The 23,212-nt window shown below is 37.8% G+C and overlaps 1 protein-coding gene and 1 long non-coding RNA gene across 3 annotated transcripts in view; one reads left to right on the top strand and one right to left on the bottom strand.

The window, feature by feature from the left end:
• LOC134806460 (uncharacterized) overlaps nt 1–23,212 on the bottom strand; it is a 157,205-nt gene that overhangs the window by 84,311 nt on the left and 49,682 nt on the right. Inside the window, exon 3 of one of the 2 annotated variants that reach the window (XR_010146525.1) lies at nt 12,014–12,221. The exons of the other annotated variant lie outside the window; for it this stretch is intronic. This is a non-coding gene — a long non-coding RNA (uncharacterized LOC134806460). Of the gene's footprint in view, nt 1–12,013; nt 12,222–23,212 lie in introns of those variants that run through there. 2 annotated transcript variants of the gene reach the window in all.
• LOC134806449 (eukaryotic translation initiation factor 5B) overlaps nt 1–23,212 on the top strand; it is a 74,215-nt gene that overhangs the window by 16,063 nt on the left and 34,940 nt on the right. The window contains exons 8-17 of the mRNA XM_063779730.1: nt 606–719; nt 1,131–1,358; nt 3,090–3,272; nt 5,218–5,379; nt 7,056–7,186; nt 8,027–8,159; nt 8,650–8,757; nt 9,447–9,611; nt 11,129–11,236; nt 12,343–12,504. Of these exons, the coding sequence (XP_063635800.1) occupies nt 606–719; nt 1,131–1,358; nt 3,090–3,272; nt 5,218–5,379; nt 7,056–7,186; nt 8,027–8,159; nt 8,650–8,757; nt 9,447–9,611; nt 11,129–11,236; nt 12,343–12,504 (1,494 nt within the window). The remainder of the gene's footprint in view (nt 1–605; nt 720–1,130; nt 1,359–3,089; nt 3,273–5,217; nt 5,380–7,055; nt 7,187–8,026; nt 8,160–8,649; nt 8,758–9,446; nt 9,612–11,128; nt 11,237–12,342; nt 12,505–23,212) is intronic.

Genomic DNA, 23,212 nt, shown 5'->3' with positions numbered 1-23,212 from the left:
CTCTCCTGCCTGCGAGTGTGGACACCCAGACCAGACCATCGAACACATAGTGCTGGAATGTCCCCTCACAAAATATATGGGCAATGTGAATGACTTCAATATCCTGGCTGAAGAAGCGGCTGCTTACCTGAGTAGGGCGAAATTTTAATTATAAGTTGTTAGCATGCTTAATAAATTTTTGAATCCAGTGACATGTAACGAAGCCATACGATAAATAAAAATATAATAATTGTACAGTCGCCATCAGATATATCGGAGCGGCCGAGGTGCTCATAAATATCTGGACACGCACTCTAACGCCTTGACAATAGAGGCGTGTTCATATATTTGTGAGCACCGTGGCCGCTCCGATATATCTGATGGCGAGTGTACCGCAATATTAGATATCATAGGAACCCCAGCATTTCGGAAGAAAAAGTTAACTATCACTACTTTTGAGGTTAGAACAATTATAATGTTAATTATAATTTTGAGGTTATTATACCCACTTTTGAGGTTAGAACAATTATAATTTTGAGGTTATTATACCCACTTTTGAGGTTAGAACAATTATAATTTTGAGGTTATTAAAAACGGGGTATAATAAGGTTCTAAATGTTTGACAGGTTAACGAGATCGCGTTCAAACTTCCCGGCCTGCTCATCATCGACACGCCCGGCCACGAGTCCTTCAGCAATCTGAGGAACAGAGGCTCCTCGCTCTGTGATATCGCCATCTTGGTAAGAATTTTATTATATTTTAACCTTTTATTTTATACAGCATTACCCTGCTTGACACTCGTACTAATTGGGGGGAAAATGGTTTAACCTATATATTGCAGTTTTATATGAACATATGAAGTACCTATATTAAAATCATGACAAAAGTCTGCCAACGCTATGCTTACTTGATTAGTAATATTTTTTATTACAATAAGTAGTTAGATATTTATGAACTTAATGTTTTATTTTTGTGCCTTACTATGTTTTGTAAACTATTCTAATTTCGGCTCGGCTCTGATATTTGGCCCTTTCAACCTTATTTTAAGCCAGCAGTGCTACATTTTCTACAAAAATAGTGACTTAAGACAGTATTTGAAAGGATCAATAATTTTTACACTTTAGTACAATAAAAAAATCTTATTTTTTCAGGTGGTAGACATTATGCACGGTCTAGAGCCTCAAACAATAGAATCCATAAACCTACTCAAACAAAAGAAGACTCCGTTCATAGTAGCCCTCAACAAAATAGATCGTCTATACGACTGGCAAAGCGCTCAACGTAAAGACGTTCGAGATATATTGAAAATGCAGGCTACTAATACGCAGATCGAGTTTGAGAAGCGAAGCAAGGATGTTATGCTGCAGTTTTCTGAACAGGTAATTTTTAAATCATATCAGGTCTCCTGAATAATATAGATCGTCTATACGACTGGCAAAGCGCTCAACGTAAATACGTTCGAGATATATTGAAAATGCAGGCTACCAACACACAGATCGAGTTTGAAAAGCGAAGCAAGGATGTTATGCTGCAGTTTTCTGAACAGGTAATTTTTAAATCATATCAGGTCTCCTGAATAATATAGATCGTCTATACGACTGGCAAAGCGCTCAACGTAAAGACGTTCGAGATATATTGAAAATGCAGGCTGCCAACACATAGATCGAGTTTGAGAAGCGAAGCAAGGATGTTATGCTGCAGTTTTCTGAACAGGTAATTTTTAAATCATATCAGGTATCCTGAATAATACAGATCGTCTATACGACTGGCAAAACGCTCAACGTAAAGACGTTTGAGATATATTGAAAATGCAGGCTGCCAAGACACAGATCGAGTTTGAGAAGCGAAGCAAAGATTTTATGCTGCAGTTTTCTGAACAGGTAATTTATAGATCATATCAGGTATCCTGAAATAATAATATAGATCGTCTATACGACTGGCAAAGCGCTCAACGTAAAGACGTTCGAGATATATTGAAAATGCAGGCTACTATTAATACGCAGATCGAGTTTGAGAAGCGAAGCAAGGATGTATGTTGCAGTTTTCTGAACAGGTAATTTTTCAATAAGTATCAGGTATCCTGACAATAAAAATCCATTTATGGGAGACTTACCTATCGAGCTAAAAGACCTCTCCAGACAAGTTATCTGTAGACCCCAGATAAGTATATGTTATGTGTCTTTTAAAACTCTGAAACCTTTATTTTACACCATGCATGAAATAAAGCACCAGAAGATTAATAGAAAAACGTGGACAGCAGTTTTAGACACATTTTATATTTTTAAACCCGTATAAAACTATAAAGAGTAGGTAATTTGATTGTGACGTGACATGCTAGTATTTCATATAAATTCCATAGTAGCAAAATCGTTTTGACAGTTCGAAAAAAGAAACTGATTTGACTAGTAGTCAAACACCTTATTGATCGAACAGGCGCTAACCATTCCGTTTCAGCTTGTCAAAGAAAGCTCTCGTATGTGTCCTCCTCTAATCTCATGAAATTTTGTGCTCCATCTCCTTCTTCTTCATCTTCTCCCTGTCCTTATCCCACGTTATGTGGGGTCGGCACAATATGTTTTTCTCTTCCATTCTCCTCTGTCTTTCGTCACCTCGGCACTCACTCCTTTCTTTCCCATATCCTCTTTCACACAATCCATCCATCGTTTTTTGGGTCTACCGTCCGGTCTCCGTCCATCAACATTCATCCCTAACATTCTTTTGCCTATATATCCCTCCTCATTACATGCCCATACCACGCTAACCTACTACTCCTCATCTTCTCCGTTACTGGTGCTACCACATAATAAATAATAGTACTAGGTACAGAAGACTCACTCTCTAACGAAACGCGTCTGTTACGATCAGGACAGATATGGCCGCTAGGTAGCGACAGCGCCACGCGCGGCTTATGGCTAGCCACCAAAATTGGTGTGGAACGGATGTACTTGTAGCTACCTGTTGCAAAGCGACGAAATCGCGGAGTGAGCCACGCCTGGTGCTACTTTCAAACTTCCCCTTATATACTCATTCTTAATCCGATCCTGTCTCGTCACTCCACACATCCATCTCAATATTCTCATTTCCGCTGCATAATTTATTTTTCATTTCAGGGTCTAAACGCAGCGCTGTTCTACGAAAACCCCGACCCCCGTTCATACGTCTCTCTGGTCCCCACTTCGGCGGTGACGGGCGAGGGCATGGGCAACCTCCTGGCGATGATCGTGCAGGCGTGCGAGGGGCCCTTGCACAAGAGACTGGTGTTCTCCCAACAGCTATTAGCTACAGTTCTTGAGGTAAGGGATTATCCATATGTTACTAAGCCCTAAGTACTTACCGGTAATAACCGGGAAGGATTTACCGGTAAAACCTAAGATTTGCCTACACGCATTAGTGAAAGCAAAGAGAATTTGAAATAGAGAGTTACTGTTATGGTAAATTATGTAGCCACAGTACATTTACTGCCATCGTTAATGCGCTCCTCGCATCAGCACCGGAATGTGATGTATTTGCAAGTAGTTGGATGGATCTGTGTAAAGAATGTATGAAGTTCTGTGAGGCGTTGGATAAGCGTTGAATCATCTGTCTTGTATTAGTTTTGCTTTCTGACATTTTGTTCTGTTTGTTCTTTCTAGACTGTATCATGTACCTTGTTTGTATAAATACTGTCTATTATAAATTTCACAGTGTATTAGTCCGCTGTAATGCTGTGTAAATTTTATGAATCAATAAAATAAAATAAAAAATCTTTCGACAGAAGATTAAAATTGTTAGAACACCATTTGACTTTGATCATTATTCTTACACTGATATGTGTTAACTTGTTAAATATTAATATAAACGCCATCTACTCGAGAGTAGGCCAATGGTATGGTGCATTATTTTCGTGCGATGGCGCCATAACCTTTAGCATACAGTCGAGCGTATGGCGTTAATTTCAATATTTAACAAATTAACACATATCAGTGAAAGAATAACGATCAAAGTCAAATGGCGTTCTAACAATTTTAATCTTCTGTCGAAAGATGGCAGTAAATTTACAGTGGCTACATAATTTACTTTGACAATCCGCCTCTATACACTCTATTCTCTTTGGTAAAAGCCACTATTTTTACAAGCTTTTACTTAACTTGAAGTTTTTCTTTGTACTGTTTATTCGGATCAAAATTTTGCAAGCTAAATTAGACCCACTTCCGATTATTCAATTGAGATGAAACTTCACAAGTAAGTTGGGTGTCAATGCAATATTATGAAAACAAGATATGTCCATGGGTAATCTGTGGTAAAACAACGCAACCTAATTGTATTTGGGTTTCTTAGAATAGGGAGTATTACTGCAATGTTCTGCCGCCAGAGTGCAGCACTAATTTGTTTAGTAAACCATAAAGTAACTTATACATACTAGGCCTTAAACAGGCTTTGAAAAAAATGTCACTATGACATTGGTGCACCAAGGCGGTTTGTTTACAGGTGGCCTACCGCGAAAATCGAAATTTCTTTATCTGCCTCTATATCGATCGAATAAGCAAGAGTGATAGAGAGACAGAAACCGAACTTTCGATTGTCGTGTTTCACGGTAGGCCATGTGATTGACCTCTTAGACAAATGATGTGTCATTGATGATGTCAACGAGGTTTGTTTACTGTGTGTGCTAGCAGTGCCACCTACGCAGAGCTTTGCCTAATATTCCCTATTGCCTCGACGAGTATCAGTTGTCTATTGCAAGAAAAGTACAGTCAGCGACAATAACTTGTATCACCAATGCCTTTTTTTTTCAAAAAACTTACTGTACTACCAAAGATTCATTGATTGAATAAGGTGTGTGAATTCTACGACAGTGTTATGCTCTAGTTAAACAGCTGACGTAAACGGCGTTTTACGGCCCCCTACATCATCATCATCGTCATGTTACATGTCGCTGGCCCAATATTACAGGGTTCTATGTTTCACTTTTATCGAACTGAAATTTGAACATTGTCATAGTGACATTAAGTCGAATTTCAACTATCTTGAAAATGTAACATAGAACCCTGTAATATTGGGCAAGCGATGTGTTTCGGCGCCGTACAGCGCCATCTAGTATAGCTATAAAAACTCATTCTCACGATTTTTAGTGTTCCGTGCAAAACTTTGTTCACGGAACACGTATGGGATCACTTTGGTCTTGTTTCTTAAGACTTGACATTTCTTCTACAATCGATTTGTTAACTCTTTATTTAAATTCGATCTACTTTTTTTTAGGTGAAGGCGATCCCCGGTCTCGGAACGACGATCGACACGATTCTCATCAACGGAACCCTTCGGGAAGGCGATACTATGGTTCTCGCGGGCACAGACGGTCCGATTGTGACCCAGATCCGATCGCTGCTCATGCCGCAACCTATGAAGGAGTTGAGAGTCAAGGTAACTAACAAACTAACCTTACCTACTATCTACCTTTAGCGCCACTTGCACCATCCCACTAACCCTGGGCTAACCGGTTAAACCGTTAACCCGGTCTCAAATTGGACTGGTAACCATGGTAACTGTAGGTTTAACCGGTTAATCCCGGGTTAGTGAATGTTGAAGTGGCCTTTTCTAGGAACATTTTCTTATATCCTAGAACCTAGATACTAAAATGACAGCTCACCTGCCCGATTTGTCAAACCGATCTGTCATTTTAATACGAAAACCGAACCCTTCGGGAAGGGGAGACTATGGTTCTCGCGGGCACAGACGGTCCGATTGTGACCCAGATCCGATCGCTACTCATGCCGCAACCTATGAAGGAGTTTGAGAGTCAAGGTAACTAACAAACTTACCTTACCTACTATCTACCTTTAGCGCCCTTGCACCATCCCACTAACCCCCCCGGGTTAAACCGTTAACACAGTGTCAAATTGTACTGTTAACCATGGTAACTGCAGGTTTAACCGGTCAGTCCCGGGTTGGTGAATGTTAAAGTGGCCTTTTCTAGGAACATTTTCTTATATCCTAGAACCTAGATACTAAAATGACAGCTCACCTGCCCGATTTGTCAAACCGATCTGTCATTTTAATACGAAAACGGAACCCTTCGGGAAGGGGAGACTATGGTTCTCGCGGGCACAGACGGTCCGATTGTGACCCAGATCCGATCGCTGCTCATGCCGCAACCTATGAAGGAGTTGAGAGTCAAGGTAATAATAGTTATACCTTTAAACGAGCAATTCTTGTATATATATTTATATATTTCGGGGATCTCGGAAATGGCTCTAACGATTTCGATATTTCGGGGATCTCGGAAACGGCTCTAACGATTTCGACGAAATTTGCTATAAGGGGGTTTTCAGGTCCGAAAAATCGATCTAGCTAGGTCTTATCTCTGGGAAAACGCGCATTTTTGAGTTCTCGGTCTCCCAGATATAGATGGTCAAGCAAATCTTGTCAGTAGAAAAAGGCGCGAAATACAAATTTTCTATGAAACGATATCCCTTCGCGCCTACTTTTTTCAAATTTGCCGCCTTCTTCTACTGACAAGATCTGCTTGACCAAGTATATTATTATTTATATAGATAGGGGTTCGGTACGACGATCGACACTATCCTGCTCAACGGAACCCTTCGGAAAGAAGATTCTACGGTTCTGGTCGGTAAGGACGAACCCATCGTCACGCAGTCCCACTGCTGGGCATAGACCTCCTATTATGCTTATACCGGATACTAAAAATACAGTTCTATTGCCCCAATTTGTCCAACGTATCTGTAATTTTCGTACAAAATTAGCACAAAAGCAGGATTAAATACCGGCTAATAACTGGCCACCCTAAACAAAAAATGAATTCTATTCACCTATAAACAGAATTCATTATAGTATAAGCTTTCAATAACTGGCCACCGTTCAATAACTAGCCACCTTATACTAAAATGAATTATGTTTATAGGTGAATAGAATTCATTTTTAGTTTAGGGTGGCCAGTTATTAGCCGGTATTTAATCCTGCTTTTGTGCTAATTTTGTACGAAAATTACAGATACGTTGGACAAATTACTAAACAGTGGCCAGTTATTATATTAGCTGCATTTATATTTGTCCTAACTTTTATATTTATCTTTTTACCAGAACGCGTATATGGAGTACAAAGAAGTAGTAGGAGCGCAGGGGGTGAAGATCGCTGCTAAGGAGCTTGAAAAAGCCATCGCGGGTTTGAATCTGCTCGTGGCGCAGAAACCTGATGAGATCGACGTCTTGAAGTAAGCTATTAATATGGTATTTGACTACTAGTCAAATCAGTTTCTTTTTTCGAACTGTCAAAACGATTTTGCTCCTATATAATTTATATGAAACACTAGCATGTGACGTCACAGTCAAATTACCTACTCTTTATAGTTATATACGGGTTTAAAAATAGAAAATGTGTCTAATAATAACTGCTGTCCACGTTTTTCTATTAATCTTCAGGTGCTTTATTTCATGCATGGTGTAAAATAATTTATTTTAAATAGGTACAGTCAAATACCCTATTATAATGTTTGTTTAGAATCATGCACGCAAGATATAGATTAAAATTAAAATACAAGATATATTATAGATTTTGATTTAAATTTCAAATAAATAAATAGAGGTGGGTTGTCCTATTGAACGGGATTTAGAATGCTGAACCCCTAGATTTCCTAGAGTCCAAGGAGTCTTAATTGGACAATTAAAAACGACCTCAAGGTTGTAAACTTATAATTTCTAATTGAATATTGATTGTCATTTCGGGGTTAAGTAACTTCGATGACAATGCAATGTTATAGTATGATCGACATTATGGAGTACTAGCGAAATCAGCCAATTATATCGGAACAATCTAAAGTTGGCGATCCATAGACTACGGTTTCCGCGTATCAAAAAATAGCAAATGCTCAGGCAATAAATTTACATGTAGATGTAAAATCATCAACGGATGTGACTAAGCGAGCGAGCGAATATTTGATATTGCCAACTCTCTCTCTTATTTTGTTAACTATAATGTTGTTTACAGTTCATTTTGAACACTGCCCACTTAGCAAGTTGGTTCAGCGTTGTATATTTGTTTCATGTCTTTACAGAGAAGAAGTGGCTCGTGAGCTGAAATCCGCTCTCTCTTCAATAAAGCTGTCTGAGCGCGGCGTGTACGTACAAGCCTCCACTCTAGGCTCGCTAGAAGCACTTTTAGAGTTCCTACGGACCAGTAAGATACCTGTAAGTACCATTTTTAAGCACCGACCTTATAGAGTACGTAGAGTCATATGTAGAGTCTCGCTCTCTCTTCAATAAAATTGTCTGAGTGCGGTGTGTACGTTCAAGCCTCCACTCTCGGCTCGCTAGAGACATTGCTAGAGTTCTTGAGGACCAGGAGATACCTGTAAGTTATATGTTTTACCATAGAATAGTGTATTCTTCAAAAAGGAATAGCAAAGTTGCATTTTATTCTCTAAAGTGTAAAGTAATATGATTCAAAATTTTAATGAAATTAGCATTTATTGAGATTCGATTTGTAATGTTTTACAATTAGTACTTTCCTCGCGTTGGTATGGCGAAAAATTTTATGTTACACTCGGTTGTAAAGTTTTTTAACTCTCCCAACACTACGTTTTTTGGTATATTTCGCTTGTTCGGGCTTTAATAATAGAATTAGAATTTACACTAAAGCCAGTTTTATGTAATACTTAAATCCCCTATTTATTTTCAGTACTCGGCCATCAGAATAGGACCGGTGGTAAAGCGTGACGTCATGAAAGCATCCGCCATGTTGGAACACGACTCTCAGTGGGCCACCATTCTAGCGTTCGACGTAAAGGTATGTTAGTCTCATATACCTACCTTAACTTAAAACTCGGGTAACTCCATCTGTCAGATTATGCGATTTTGGTATTAAGAAAAGGTATTACCTTTAGTAGATATTTGCTGAGAGGGTCGAATGGATTTACCCGAGTTCGAAGTTAAGCGACACATTTGGAGTTTACTACCTATCTTTAATTCATAGTTTTTAGAATAAATTAAGTTATACACGAAATCATTCCGGCACCGAAAACCCCGGGTTTTGTATATGTTTACTGCCTCTGCCATTTAATTTAGAACCGTAACTATTGTATATAAGGACCATATTTCTTTGAATTGTCCATAACCTCATATCTCTCTTACTACCATTTAAATGTGACATGTAATTACCATACAGAAATTTCAAATTGGATTAACTCGCTCACCTCATGTTTTTCTCGCTGCCGTTAAAATACAAACCCTAAATATTGTGAATAAGGCTCAAATCCTTTCACTCATGCTTTAACCACATGTCGTTTCTGCCATTTAAATATGAAATCTAACTACCTGTAAATAACGTGCAAATCCCTTTGACATTATACTCAGATTCAACGGTACGCGCAAGAAATGGCTGACCACATTGTGATTCACAGCCTCATGTTTATCATTATCTCCTATTTAAATATGAATTCTAATTGCCTGTAAATAACGTTCAAATCCCTTTGACAGATCGAACGCGACGCACAAGAAATGGCGGACAACGTAGGCGTGAAAATATTCGCCGCCGACATCATTTACCACTTGTTCGACAAGTTCACAGCTTATAGGGAAGAACTGAAACAGAAGAAGAGAGAAGAATTCAAGCATATAGCTGTGTTCCCATGCAAAATGAGGGTATACGACTTTTGTAAACTTAAAAATAGATGTCATATAGGTATAGTTTGTAGCTTTCTAATATAGTTCGTTTTTTTAGCATTAGAAATAAGGTAAACAATCTTGATGTGTCTTTTAATTGAAGAACACATTTTAAAAATAATTTACGGCAAATATGTAACAATTATGAATCTAATACGATCATTTATATTCTTTTGTTTTCTTAAGTAATAGTTACTGATTTTTAAAAAGCGTTTTTCAATTAATAGACATGTCAAGATCGTTTACCTTCTTTCAAGTTCTTTCTAAAGGATTATCCTTTGTCTATTGTTAAGTAAAACCGTATGCTACTTACCTGCAAAAAAGGGTCTTAATTATTCTATTTGGCACCTGAGCGCGGGCTAGTCCAACGCTCAAAAAACCAGTGTAGGTGCGCTCTCCGATAACGCGCCTTTGTTACGCATCTCGATGACACATTTTAGACTGGTTCTGTAGCGTTCGACTCGCTATTTGAAGCATGCAGGTGGTTGTGGCACGTGGCACGAGCGGTTTTACATAACAATAGACAAAGGATTAGCCGTCGGGGTCTATTAGAAAGCTACAAACTATACTATAGTCTTTTTCAAGCTAGAAGGGTAGTCTGACACATGTCAAAAAGAAATTATAGGGTTGTGACAATGCACATTAGAAACGATTTTTTACGAGTCTCGATCAAGTCTGCCAAGGCCATATAATCGATTCTATTGGTGATAAGTAATAATATGTGAGAGAGCTTTGCTGGGAAAACATAAAAACTGAATAATGCGCATTTTCTGATATATAAATATGTATACAAAAATTGCTCCTTTAAAGGTATAATAATTAACCTTTTGAACGCCACCGACGGCAATTGACGTCAACGCAAAATCGTGACAACGACGCCACAGACGGCATTTGACGTCGATGTTTTACCCCAGTGGCGTCAGTGGCATGGCAAATGGATGCGCCGTTTGGCGTTCAAAAGGTTAATAAGATTTTTAAGTAAACATACATTCACAATTAGACACGACTGAAACGATTTGACACGACCGGCATCGATTTGTTCGATAAGTAGAGTCAAACTCTATTGCAATTTAGTTCCATTTTACATAATATCAACGATATTAAAATTTAACTTTTAATTTTTTATAGTCATATAATATACATTTTATTGATTTGTAAGCGGTGGTGGCCGAGTGGATATGACGTCCGACTTTCAATCCGGAGGTAGTGGGTTCAAACCCCGGCTCGTACCAATGAGTTTTTCGGAACTTATGTACGAAATGTCATTTGATATTTACCACTACCTTTTCGGTGAAGGAAAACATCGTGAGGAAACCTGTATACATCTGCGAAGAAATTCAAAGGTGTATGTGACGTCCCCAATCCGCATTGAGCTATCGTGGGGACTATAGCCCAAGCCCTCTCGCGCACGAGAGGAGGCCTGTGCCCAGCAGTGGGACGTATATAGGCTGAAATTATTATTATTATATTATTATTATTGATTTGTGTTCGTGCAGGTGTTACCCCAGTTCGTGTTCAACTCTCGCGACCCCATCGTGTGCGGCGTGATGATCGAGGGCGGCATCCTTAAGGAGGGGACTCCTATCTGCGTTCCCAGCCAAGAGGTAACTTAAAAAATGTAGTAGATTCGTTAACCTTTTGGACGCCAATGACCGATATATCCGCACCGCAAGTTCAACGCCAAAGACTGATTAATCAGTCACAGACCACAGAGCAACATAGACCTACGTGCATATGCATAAAGTTCAATTTCATTTTTGACACTTCGGTGACGTGGCGTCCGCGTGACACCTTTTGTGTTTGACACGGTGTCGAAAAGGTTAAATGTCCAAAGTTTTTGATTAACATTATCCCAACTTGATACATAATATGATAAAACATATAAAATTTCAATAAATTGCGAAATTTGATGGCGACTTTTTCCACCCCAACTTTTCTTGTGGATTTTAAGATAAAAAAACTATTTTCATTATTAACAGAAGTTAGAATTTAGTGTCATTCAGTAGATGTTTACCTTAGCACTATTACAAGTAGAATGAAATAAATAATAAATAAAGATTTAAATTATAAGAGCCAAAGTGGTCAAATATGCTACTACTACTGAATATACACCGTGTTTTTTTTGATTTCCGTTAATTTCAAGGGTGCATTCCTGAGCTTAAATCAAGTAACTTTCTCAAAGACACCGATGTTCTAATTAAGTCCATTTCGGAGATAATCCATAATTTATTTTTTTCCTATAAGGCCTCTACAAGCGTGTACACTTGCCTTAGGGCCGGCTTACATATTGATTAGTGTTTAGAATGAGTTCATACATTTGCTACTAAACTTAAGTACAATCTCGGTCGATTGATGTACGAAATGACATTGATATGTCACAGATTTCAATTGTTTGGTTGAGTTAAATGTAATGCCCGTGTTACAACAACGCTATATGCTACATTTAATTACTTTTTAAACAAAAAAAAAACATAAAAGAAAACAAAAAAAATTTTTTTTTTTTGAAAATTAACTATGCCATTTAGTTCTTATAAACGTACTTAACTATACCCCGAAGTTAACGGAATTCAATAAAAACACGGTGTAGAGCTAATAACTGGCCACCCTAAACTAAAAATCAATTCTATTCACCTATAAACAAAATCCATTTTAGTATAAGGTGGCCAGTAATTAACGAATTACCCTACTGAATTATTTTCCATTTGTCTAGTTCGTGGAGCTCGGCATCGTGACATCAATAGAAAGTAACCACAAGCAAGTAGAAACGGCGCGGAAGGGCCAAGAGGTCTGCATCAAGATCGAACCGATACCGGGCGAGTCGCCCAAAATGTTCGGCCGACACTTCGACGAGACGGACATGCTAGTCAGCAAGGTTAGTAACAACCTTATGTCTTACTAATAAAGTTTATAGTCGATTAACTTTAAGTAACCTGAAAGTAACCACAAGCAAGTAGAAACGGCGCGAAAGGGCCAATAAGTCAGCACCAAATTCGAACCGATACCGGGCGAGTTGCCCAAAATGTTCGGCCGACACTTCGACGAGACGGACATGCTAGTCAGCAAGGTTAGTAACAACCTTATGTCTTACTAATAAAGTTTATAATCGATTAACTGTAAGTAACCACAAGCAAGTAGAAACGGGGCGGAAGGGCCAAGAAGTCTGCATCAAAATCGAACCGATACCGGGCGAATCACCCAAAATGTTCGGCCGACACTTCGACGAGACGGACATGCTAGTTAGCAAGGTTAGTAACATCTACCAAATGAAAGTGAAAGTCTTTATTCTTCAATTTAGGCATATTACAATGCACTTATGAATGTCAGAAACTACCACCGGTTCTAACCCTACACCTTAACACTTACGGTGCCGGGCGCCCCGTTTCCAGTACAAAATGACATACGTGTTCTTGGCAGTGAATGTGTTAAGTCAATCATATTTAAAGTAATGAAAGGAATAAGAATATGTCCTTGACGTCCTTTTTATTAAAGTTTAGTTCTTTTAAACTTGTTTCAGACCCGAGTCTTTTGTAGAGACTCGACTGATTTTCAGAGAACTTATTTTTTTTTACAAAAATAAATGAAAATGCTTTGTCTTCGTGTAAAATTCTTGTGTAGGGTACACCAAACGCTCATTTTCTTTACTGCTATACTATTATATAGATAAAACCTACAAAATAGTTGAAGAGTCTTTGTTCGTAGACTCGAATCATTTCGAAATGCGCTTAAAAATACTTAATAAAGGACTTGACTCGGCGCTTAAAAGACTCGATTTTTTTTAGCGCAGTCTCATAAATACGAGTCGATGCTTCAGTTTGGACTCGAAAGACTCGATTTCCTATAAACACTACCTTTTTCTGCACATTACATTTATCAATATAAATTACTAAAAGACGTAAACAGGAATATAAAACTAAAACTAACTACAATTAATATAACTAAAACTAAAAATTAAAAATACCTGTCAAAATTTGGTGCCCTCGGGAGGGTGCCCAACACGCAGGCAGCGTTCCCGCGCTGGATTGCGATTGCAATGCGAGCGAGGGAGGCATCCCTCAGCCGTTTGCCGAGCGCCTTGTACGTTTCAAACCGCACATTATATTCTATTGATGTTCTAATGAAAAAGTTGCAGTATCTATTACCTGAGTTCACGGTTTACACCGATCTATAAATAGCTTGCGCATGATCCACTTATTGTTTGCTCCTGACTAGAGATGCAACGGATATCCGGTCACTATCCGGTACCCGGCCTATCCGGCCATGTTTTTACTATAGGCCGGATACCGGATAGTTGCGTAGTATCCTGCCGGATACCGGATGGTAATTAAGCGCGATATTTATGAATAACACCTTATGAATAACAAAGCAAAATTAAATTAACTATGCACTCGCAACGAAAACATTTAAATATGTACCACTGTAACGTATAACTGTAACGTACCGCTATTCAATCTGTGTGATTTTAGTTTACTTTTCTATCAACGACTGTCTACGTCTATAACTAGAAAATAGAAACAAATTGTACCTGTACCGAAATTTCATAACACGCGATCTAATTTCCTCCATTTCAAACAAAATATTTAGCCGGATATTCGGCGGACCCGACGGCCGAATATCCGGTATCCGGCCAAACCACTATCCGTTGCATCTCTACTCCTGACTATAATAGCTTGCATCCAATATAAATACTCTCATGTTGACTTATTTTTCATTCCGTCAGTAAAAAAAATTGTTTCTGTAATTAAGAGTGAATGAACAAATAATATATTAAAGCTAATTAAGTAATTACAGCTACAGCTGATAGAGCAAAAACTAATACCATACCATATTGATTTTTATAGTTTATTATTGTAAAGTTAAGCGCTGGTGGCCTAGCGGTAAGAGCGTGCGACTTGCAATCCGGAGGTCGTGGGTTCCAACCCCGGCTCGTACCAATGAGTTTTTCGGAACTTATGTACGAAATATCATTTGATATTTACCAGTCGCTTTTCGGTGAAGGAAAACATCGTGAGGAAACCGGACTAATCCCAATAAGGCCTAGTTTCCCCTCTGGGTTGGAAGGTCAGATGGCAGTCGCTTTCGTAAAAACTAGTGCCTACGTCAATTCTTGGGATTAGTTGTCAAGCGGACCCCAGGCTCCCATGAGCCGTGGCAAAAATGCCGGGACAACGCGAGGAAGAAGATTGTAAAATTAAATTAATGCATGTCACATTTATATTTTGGTTTCTTGAATGAAATTGAATTGTATAAACAAGTCTTATCTGAGCAACCATAATGAGCTAATTAATTAGTGGAAACTGTTTTGGCTTATGTAAATATTTAATTGTAATTATCTATATGTGTTATTTTTCGCTGTTTGTTTCCCATTATCAATAAAAAACCGGGCAAGTGCGAGTGGGACTCGCGCACGAAGGGTTCCGTACCATAATGCAAAAAAACGGCAAAAAAAAAACGGTCACCCATCCAAGTACTGACCCCGCCCGACGTTGCTTAACTCGGTCAAAATCACGTTTGTTGTATCGGAGCCCCACTTAAATCTTTATTTTATTCTGTTTTTAGTATTTGTTGTTATAGCGGCAACAGAAACACATCATCTGTGAAAATTTCAACTGTCTAGCTATCACGGTTCGGGAGATACAGTCTGGTGACAGACAGACGGACGGACGGACGGACGGACAGCGGAGTCTTAGTAATAGGGTCCCGTTTTACCCTTTGGGTACGGAACCCTAAAAAATATATATATTTGCTTGAGACGCGTTAGATGTGACGTCATATTTTTTTCTTAATAGTGCCTTACTACGTTGTTGTTATAAATTGTCTTAATTTTTTTGCGACTTCCAAAGTCCTGAAATAGGAGGTTATCATTCGGGTCTAGGTTAGTTTTTTCAAGTTTGATAACTACCTGAAAACTCCGTCATTTCTCAACCGATTTGGCAAATTTTGGATTGAAAGTATAGGTACACATACTAACAGATTGCCCCGTTTTTATCAAAATCTAGTTATGATGGATTCCATGAGGAATAGAGGGAACTTCTCAAATATTAATAGCATACTTATAGCTGTTTTTTAGGGTTCCGTACCCAAAGGGTAAAACGGGACCCTATTACTAAGACACTTACTCCGCTGTCCGTCCGTCCGTCCGTCCGTCTGTCACCAGGCTGTATCTCACGAACCGTGATAGCTAGACAGTTGAAATTTTCACAGATGATGTATTTCTGTTGCCGCTATAACAACAAATACTAAAAACAGAATAAAATAAAGATTTAAGTGGGGCTCCCATACAACAAACGTAATTTTTGACCGAAGTTAAGCAACGTCGGGCGGGGTCAGTACTTGGATGGGTGACCGTTTCTTTTTTTGCCGTTTTTTTGCATTATGGTACGGAACCCTTCGTGCGCGAGTCCGACTCGCACTTGCCCGGTTTTTATTACATCTAAAAACCAAACATTTGCTTTTAAACAGCGCTGTTTGGTGAAATGGAACTGGTAAAAAATACCAGAATAATCCTTATGGTTCCTTTTGTACCTTTTTGGTACGGAACCCTAAAAATTACTGCCATCAAATTTATAATCATGTTATAATCAGACATAGAAGTTTTTGTGGCATATACGAGTGTTTGAAAAAATGAAACATCGATAAATCTGTTATCGATAAGTCATAGATTAATATTTAAAATATATAACTTCCACTTGCTGTAGGTAAGTTACCGAGAAATTTCAATAATGCAAATCATTTTATTTCTTGATCGTACATATATTTAGTACTTAAATATTAAAACGTAAACTGTAGTATACAGTGCCAAAAGAATAGAAAACTACCATTATGTCAAAATGGAAAAAGATATCTAACATGTTGTGTATTTCGCGGTAGCTATCTTCTTATAAAATGTAATAAATATCTAACCATAACGTTAAGGTAATACCGATAACAGACATGTCGATATTTCATTTTGTCAATCACTTTATTTTGCCACAAAAACTTCTATGTCTGGTTATAATCATTTCGCTAATGTCTAAAGTGTGCTCGTAGAGTATGACGTTGTTCGGTTGATAGCGGTATTTACAAATAACCACGATGGATTGCCGGCCGGTGACCAAACAACGGTTAAACGCGTTTAAAATTAGGTCTTAATTAGCTGCACACTTTCACGTTAGTTCCTTACATAATAAATAAAGGATTTAAGTAATTAATAAATATCATAGGCAATTTTCCACAGATCTTCCTAGTCCCACAGTAAGCTCAGTAAGGCTTGTGATAAGCCATCAATATTACGCTTTAAACAACATTAATGAAATGAAAACATTTATTTTCGGGCAACTATTGGCCCATAAAACTTAAAACTAGCATACATATTATTAGAAAATATATCTTAAAACTAAAAACACACAATTATGGCTGCGATGCAGTTCGCATCCCCGCAGTGTCAGAGAGCCGGCCGCGGAACCGCCGGAACTTGACACTCTTCGGCCAAAACTCCTCCTTGGTGATGGTCGCTAGATGTTCAGTCGGAACGCTCAGCACAATAGAATTAAAATACCTACATCAAATGGTCTTTGAGAAAAACGCATTTAACCAATTTTCAAGACCGAAGTGATCCCATAAGAACTCCGCGAACAGATTTATGCGGAGCTCTAAAAATTAACACTAATGAGCAAAACGCAAAAAAGATATTCTCGAGACGACTTCGCCATTTTGAAGTTAACCGGAATTCTTCACTTTAAGGGGATCCCATGCCCCAATGACCTTCGATCTAAATCCCTTGTAGCTTATCATATTAACAACAACGGCTTTAAGCGATATAGTATCCCATATTTACTTCAAAGTTCATTGTCTTCGAGATATTTGGCATCAAAGTTGAACAATTTTAGGCCAAAAAACTGGTTTACTGGCCATAACTTTTGTTTTGATTAGTTTAAAATTGGATGGTGTTTAGCAAAAATGAGTCATCCCACATCCATTTTGCAATAAAATGTCAACCTTAAGCGTCAATTTTTTGAGTTGACATCTTATTGCAAAATGAATGTGGGTTGACACATTATTGCTTAACAGCATCCAATTAAAACCCTAGACGGCCTAGACACGTTTTTAGAGACGTCAAGGACGAACCCAAATATGTAGATTTCGTATATGTAAGATCTTTCAAAGCAATCGAGATACGAAAAAAGTGTTTTTTAGACAATGTTTAAAAAACACTTTTATACACACTTATACAAATTACTTATATACAAAGTAAGTATTCATTTCTTTGAAAATCCGGCAGACAAAAATGGAGATAAAAGATTGAAGAACCGATAGCCGTTTGTCTTATAATTGTATCTGTAGTGCAAAAGTAGGAGACACGATTCAAAACTTGCCAAAAATCGATGAAAAGTCGGTTAATAATGATAAGATAAATAAGATAAAAGATTTTTATTCGTGACGATCACAAAACATCTACAGACAACAACATCAAGAAAAGAAGAGAACAATAAGTGTGCGCGAAAATGCGAGATCTAGTCGCCAAAACATGTGACGTCTGAATGAATGAGGTGCATGTAGCTATCTATTTCCTGCGATTGACGCGCTATTAATAGTGCGCGGGCGCAAGATGCTCTGTCGCATGCGAAGTGGTGCCGCATAGCTACATCTACTACGGTACAGTCACCTGCAATAATATGTAACACAGCGGCCGCAAAAATATCTGACACGATTCAAAATCAAAAAATCAAAATCAAAATATACTTTATTCATGTAGGCCAAGCAACAAGCTCTTATGAATCGTAATTAATCTTAATCTAATTATCAGAGCAATTTATTGAGGTTAATATTATTCCATAATAAAATTGGATTATTATACATATCAAATTTAACACTAAGAATTTCACAAAAGGATCGTCAAACATTAAAAAGATTGTTTAAAAAAATACTAGTCTAGAATTTCTAGAATAAAATCTAAATGTCAAAAAAAAAAGCATAAGTAACAAAAGAAGTAGATAGTATTACATCGGAATATCCATTTCCTCGTCAATAATCAAATATACCTAATAAATAAATAATCATTTCGAATAACAATTAATCCCACGTTGTAATATCATTCATGTAGTCTTGTGTGGCATAATAAGCTTTAGAAATAAGTTTACGCTTTACATAATTCTTAAATTTATTAATAGATAATTCAGTAATATGGTTTGGAAGTTTATTATAAAATCTTACACAATTACCCATGAATGATTTTTTAATTTTATGGAGCCGAGTGAAGGGCACTGCGAGCTTATGTTTATTTCTAGTATTAATATTATGAACTTCACAAATTTTCCTAAAATTTACAATATTTTTATGTACATACAGAATATTCTCATAAATGTATAGACAGTGCACTGTCATTATGTCAATTTCCTTAAATTTATCTCTAAGTGAGTCTCTATGGTTCATTTTGTATATTGCTCGAATAGCCCTCTTCTGCAGAACAAAAATGGTATTTATCTCTGAAGCACCGCCCCACAGTAAAATACCATATGCCATAATGCTATGGAAGTAACTAAAATATACTAATCGAGCTGTTTTCACATCAGTTAACTGACGGATTTTGCTCACTGCAAAAGCTGCAGAGCTCAGTCTATTCGAAAGAGTAGCAATATGGGGACCCCACTGGAGTTTACAATCTAAAGTTATACCATGAAAAACTGTACTATCAACTAATTCCGATTCCTCATCCTTCACAATGACACTTGTTTGCACATGCCTTACGTTACTACTAGTGACAAACTTAATACATTTAGTCTTTTTCTCATTTAACAATAAATTATTAACATTGAACCAATTTACTACTTTTGAAATGGCATTGTTTACATCATTGTAAGCTTGTTGCTGTCGTTTGACTTTGAAAATAAGTGAGTATATTGCAAATAAGATTATTTGTAGTGTCATAAGAGCGTGTCACATATTTTTGCGGCCTTCGAAGAGTAACATATTATTGCAGGTGACTGTACAGTCGAGTTCACAAACACCTTTGCAAGCCAAGCGTTACAAAATTGTTATTTACGATACAAGTGCGAAAATAGGAAATTCACGACCGAAGGGAATGTTTCAAATCGACACGAGTTGAGAATTACCTAATCGCACGTGTATCGTACAACGTTTTACAGTACATAATTAATTACCCTTTTAATTTTTCGAAGTAGTTACGTAATATACTTATATAATATACGTAATGTACCGTAAATATATTTACGTCACGGGACGGGAAGAAAATCTCACTTGCTGGCCAAGGCAAGACGTAAAACTTTATACAAACCACGGGCGGTAAAGTTACCTCCCTAGGTAATGTAATGTACTATTACAGTACATATGGTGTTACATTACCGCCCTAGGGCGGGATTAAGGACAATACGTGCCTATGTCAAAAATTTAAAGGGCCATGTGAACTGTACGAGGGCCAAGCCAAAATGTACTGTACGATGTTGTACAATACATGTGCGAAAAGGCAATTCGCAACTCGTGTCGATTTAAAACACTCCCTTGGGTCGTGTTTCAATTTATCGCAACTCGTTGCGAATTTCCAACTTTTCGTACTTGTATCGTAATGTAATATTATAATATAACATGCCTCTCACTCTCCAGATAGTGTCTGACACTGAGAGAGGAGACAGACACTGACAATAAATGCAGGGTGTAACAAAAATAGTGAGGATCCGTATAACGGCAGTTTTCTATGAGGCAGGTCGTCCAAATCGGCCAACCCTCCATACAAAGATCAAAAAAAATCCCGTTAGTGATGTGCCGACTATTGATTTGGCCGACTAGCCGACTAATCGGCGCTCGGTCGGCCGATTAGTCGGCCGACTAGTCAGCTAGATCATTAGTTTTGTCTAAGTTCGGTTCAGATGCACTTAAAAAACAATCGTATTACCCCTTTCGTACCGCTATTCATCATATATGATAAATAGTAACGCTGAAAAAAAAATCCTAAGGCTATTCATACGACAACCGGACAATCGGACAAGAAAGCGACCACACGGTGAATAATTCGAACAAAAGTTTTCCTAAGCACCCTAAATAGGAATTTGGGTAAAATAGGTGAAAAGCTTATGGAAAATATTTGCTGTTTATTTCTTTTTGCCTTGTTTTCTGTCACTTTATAAAGTGCCGACTAATCGGCCATTTTTGCCGACTAATCGCCGACTAAGGCCGGATAGTCGGCTTTCCCGACTAGTCGGTACTTACTTACATCCCTAATTCCCGTCAAAAACATGTTTCCCTATTACGTATAACTTATTTAGTAACTAACTGTACTTATACACTATATGTATTAGTTTGTATATCGACCAGTAAGTACTAGATATGTATTTTATGATAGAATCCAGAATAGACCGCTGCAACGTTGTTTACATAAGGTTTGTAAATATCTAGTGCACAATATCGTCTAATAATAGAAGTGTTTGTTTTGCTCGATATTGAGATACCGAGTACTCGGGGTAGAATCAATTCTAGTGGCTCTGTGAACTGTAGACCACGCGAGCATAGCTTAAGAGCCCATCAACGTGCACACTAGTGCCACTGCTAATTAATCGTGATTATATAAATTTAACGACAGGTATTTAAAAAAACCGGCCAAGTGCGAGTCGGAAAATTTCAACTGTCTAGCTATCACGGTTCGTGAGATACAGGCTGGTGACAGACAGACGGACGGACGGACGGACGGACGGACGGACGGACGGACGGACGGACGGACGGACGGACGGACGGACGGACGGACGGACGGACAGACGGACGGACGGACAGCGAAGTCTTAGTAATAGGGTCCCGTTTTACCCTTTGGGTACGGAACCCTAAAAGGGAGCCGCTACGTACTGTATTTGTGTATTTCAGTACCTTTTGAATACATCAAACTAGTTTTTATGTTGCTGGATTCGTCAATCTATGCGACCAAAGTTAAAACGGCCGTTTTTGTTTTGAGGTCTTAGTTCGACGAATCCAGCAACATAAAAACTTGTATGTATTCAAAAGGTACTTAAATACACAATACAGTACGTAGCGGCCCCCTTTTTTGAATACCTGTCGTTAATTTTAAATAATCACGATTATTTAGCAGTGGCGCTATAGTGTAAATAACATTATTTGCGGTATTTGACGTCTGTCACTCACAACAGCAATACTACGTAAAATGTTTTGCACATCGAAATCACAAAGGAAAACAACTGCACTGCGAACGTTTACGTTCTACGTCTTTTTTTTTTTAATTTTAGGGTTGGCCGGACACCACCATTAGAATCGGTAGTCGTCTAAGTAAATCGATATGAATTTTTCATTTTTCTTTTAATAAAAATAAGGAAAAGGTGGATAATTAACTGTAAATATGGGTATATTTATCGTCACTTAACAGACAACAAATTTGACACAGAAATAACATAAATAAACTTTAAAATAGATCCCCAGTTAGTTTCAATTTTGACAATGGGTGCGACCTACTCGGTCGGTGTATTAAATACACCGACCGACCGGTAGCTTGCGGGAAAACCATATAATTCTAGCTTTAATTAAATCTCAAATAAAAATTCATTATACGTCACAATTCGATACCTCAGTCTACGTGCCATCCAATCGTAATCGCTTGCTGTGACAATCGATTTGCGTTAGTTACATCTCTATACACGTCAGTCATAATGTGTCAAATACCGCAATCACGACAATCGGTTGTGAATAGGGAATATTAGGCAAAACTCTGCGTAGGGGGCGCCACTACCACTATCCATCACAATCGGGGGGTCTACCGCGAAACAAGAAAATCGAAATTTCGTTATCTAATCTCTCTATCACTCTTGTATATTCGAGCGATAAAGGGGCAGATAACTAAATTTCGATTTTCGCGTTTACCGGTAGGCCCTTGTTAACAAACCGCCTTGATGCATCAATGTCATATTTTATTGTCTGTGAAAACTTGTCAAAAAACAGTTTAAGGCACAGTATGTATAAGTTAGTCTATGAATTTACTGAGTCGGTAGTGCTGCACTGTGGCGGCAGAACATTGCAGTAATATCCCCTATTACAGTCAAAATACAATCATACATAACCTAGTGAGCAATGCAAAAGGCCAGTGCTCCTGGAAGCGCCCCTGCCATCGAATAACAGCGTTCCAAATTCAAAAACAATAAACACTGAAAAAATAGTTTCGTTGATTTTACGAAATTTTTACGAAATTTATGGGTTGAATTGGGACCTACACACAAATATTGTTGAATTTACCAAACATACTTTGGTTGACTTTTTACAAAACTACTTTAGTAAATTGAATTAACAAAACTACTTTAGTAAAGAACTTTTTACAAAACTACTTTAGTAAAGAACTTTTTACAAAACTAGTTTAGTAATTTAGTACGTTTGACAAAATATATTTCGTAAATTTTACGGACTTAGTATTGTACTTTTAACGAAATTGATTTCGTAATTCTCCAAAAGTTTTTGTATGCTTCACTAAATTACTGTCGTAGCGTGTACGAATTTACTTTCGTAATAATTAATACATTTCTTTAATATGTATGACGTACATAACTTTGATAGATACCACTAAACGTCTTGCGTGGAATCAATTAATTTGCTTTCGTAAT

The sequence above is a fragment of the Cydia splendana genome, chromosome 3, assembly GCF_910591565.1.
Source record: "Cydia splendana chromosome 3, ilCydSple1.2, whole genome shotgun sequence".
Lineage (NCBI taxonomy): Eukaryota > Metazoa > Arthropoda > Insecta > Lepidoptera > Tortricidae > Cydia > Cydia splendana.
Note: the sequence above shows the minus strand (reverse complement) of the source record. Positions and strands in the feature narration are given on the sequence as shown.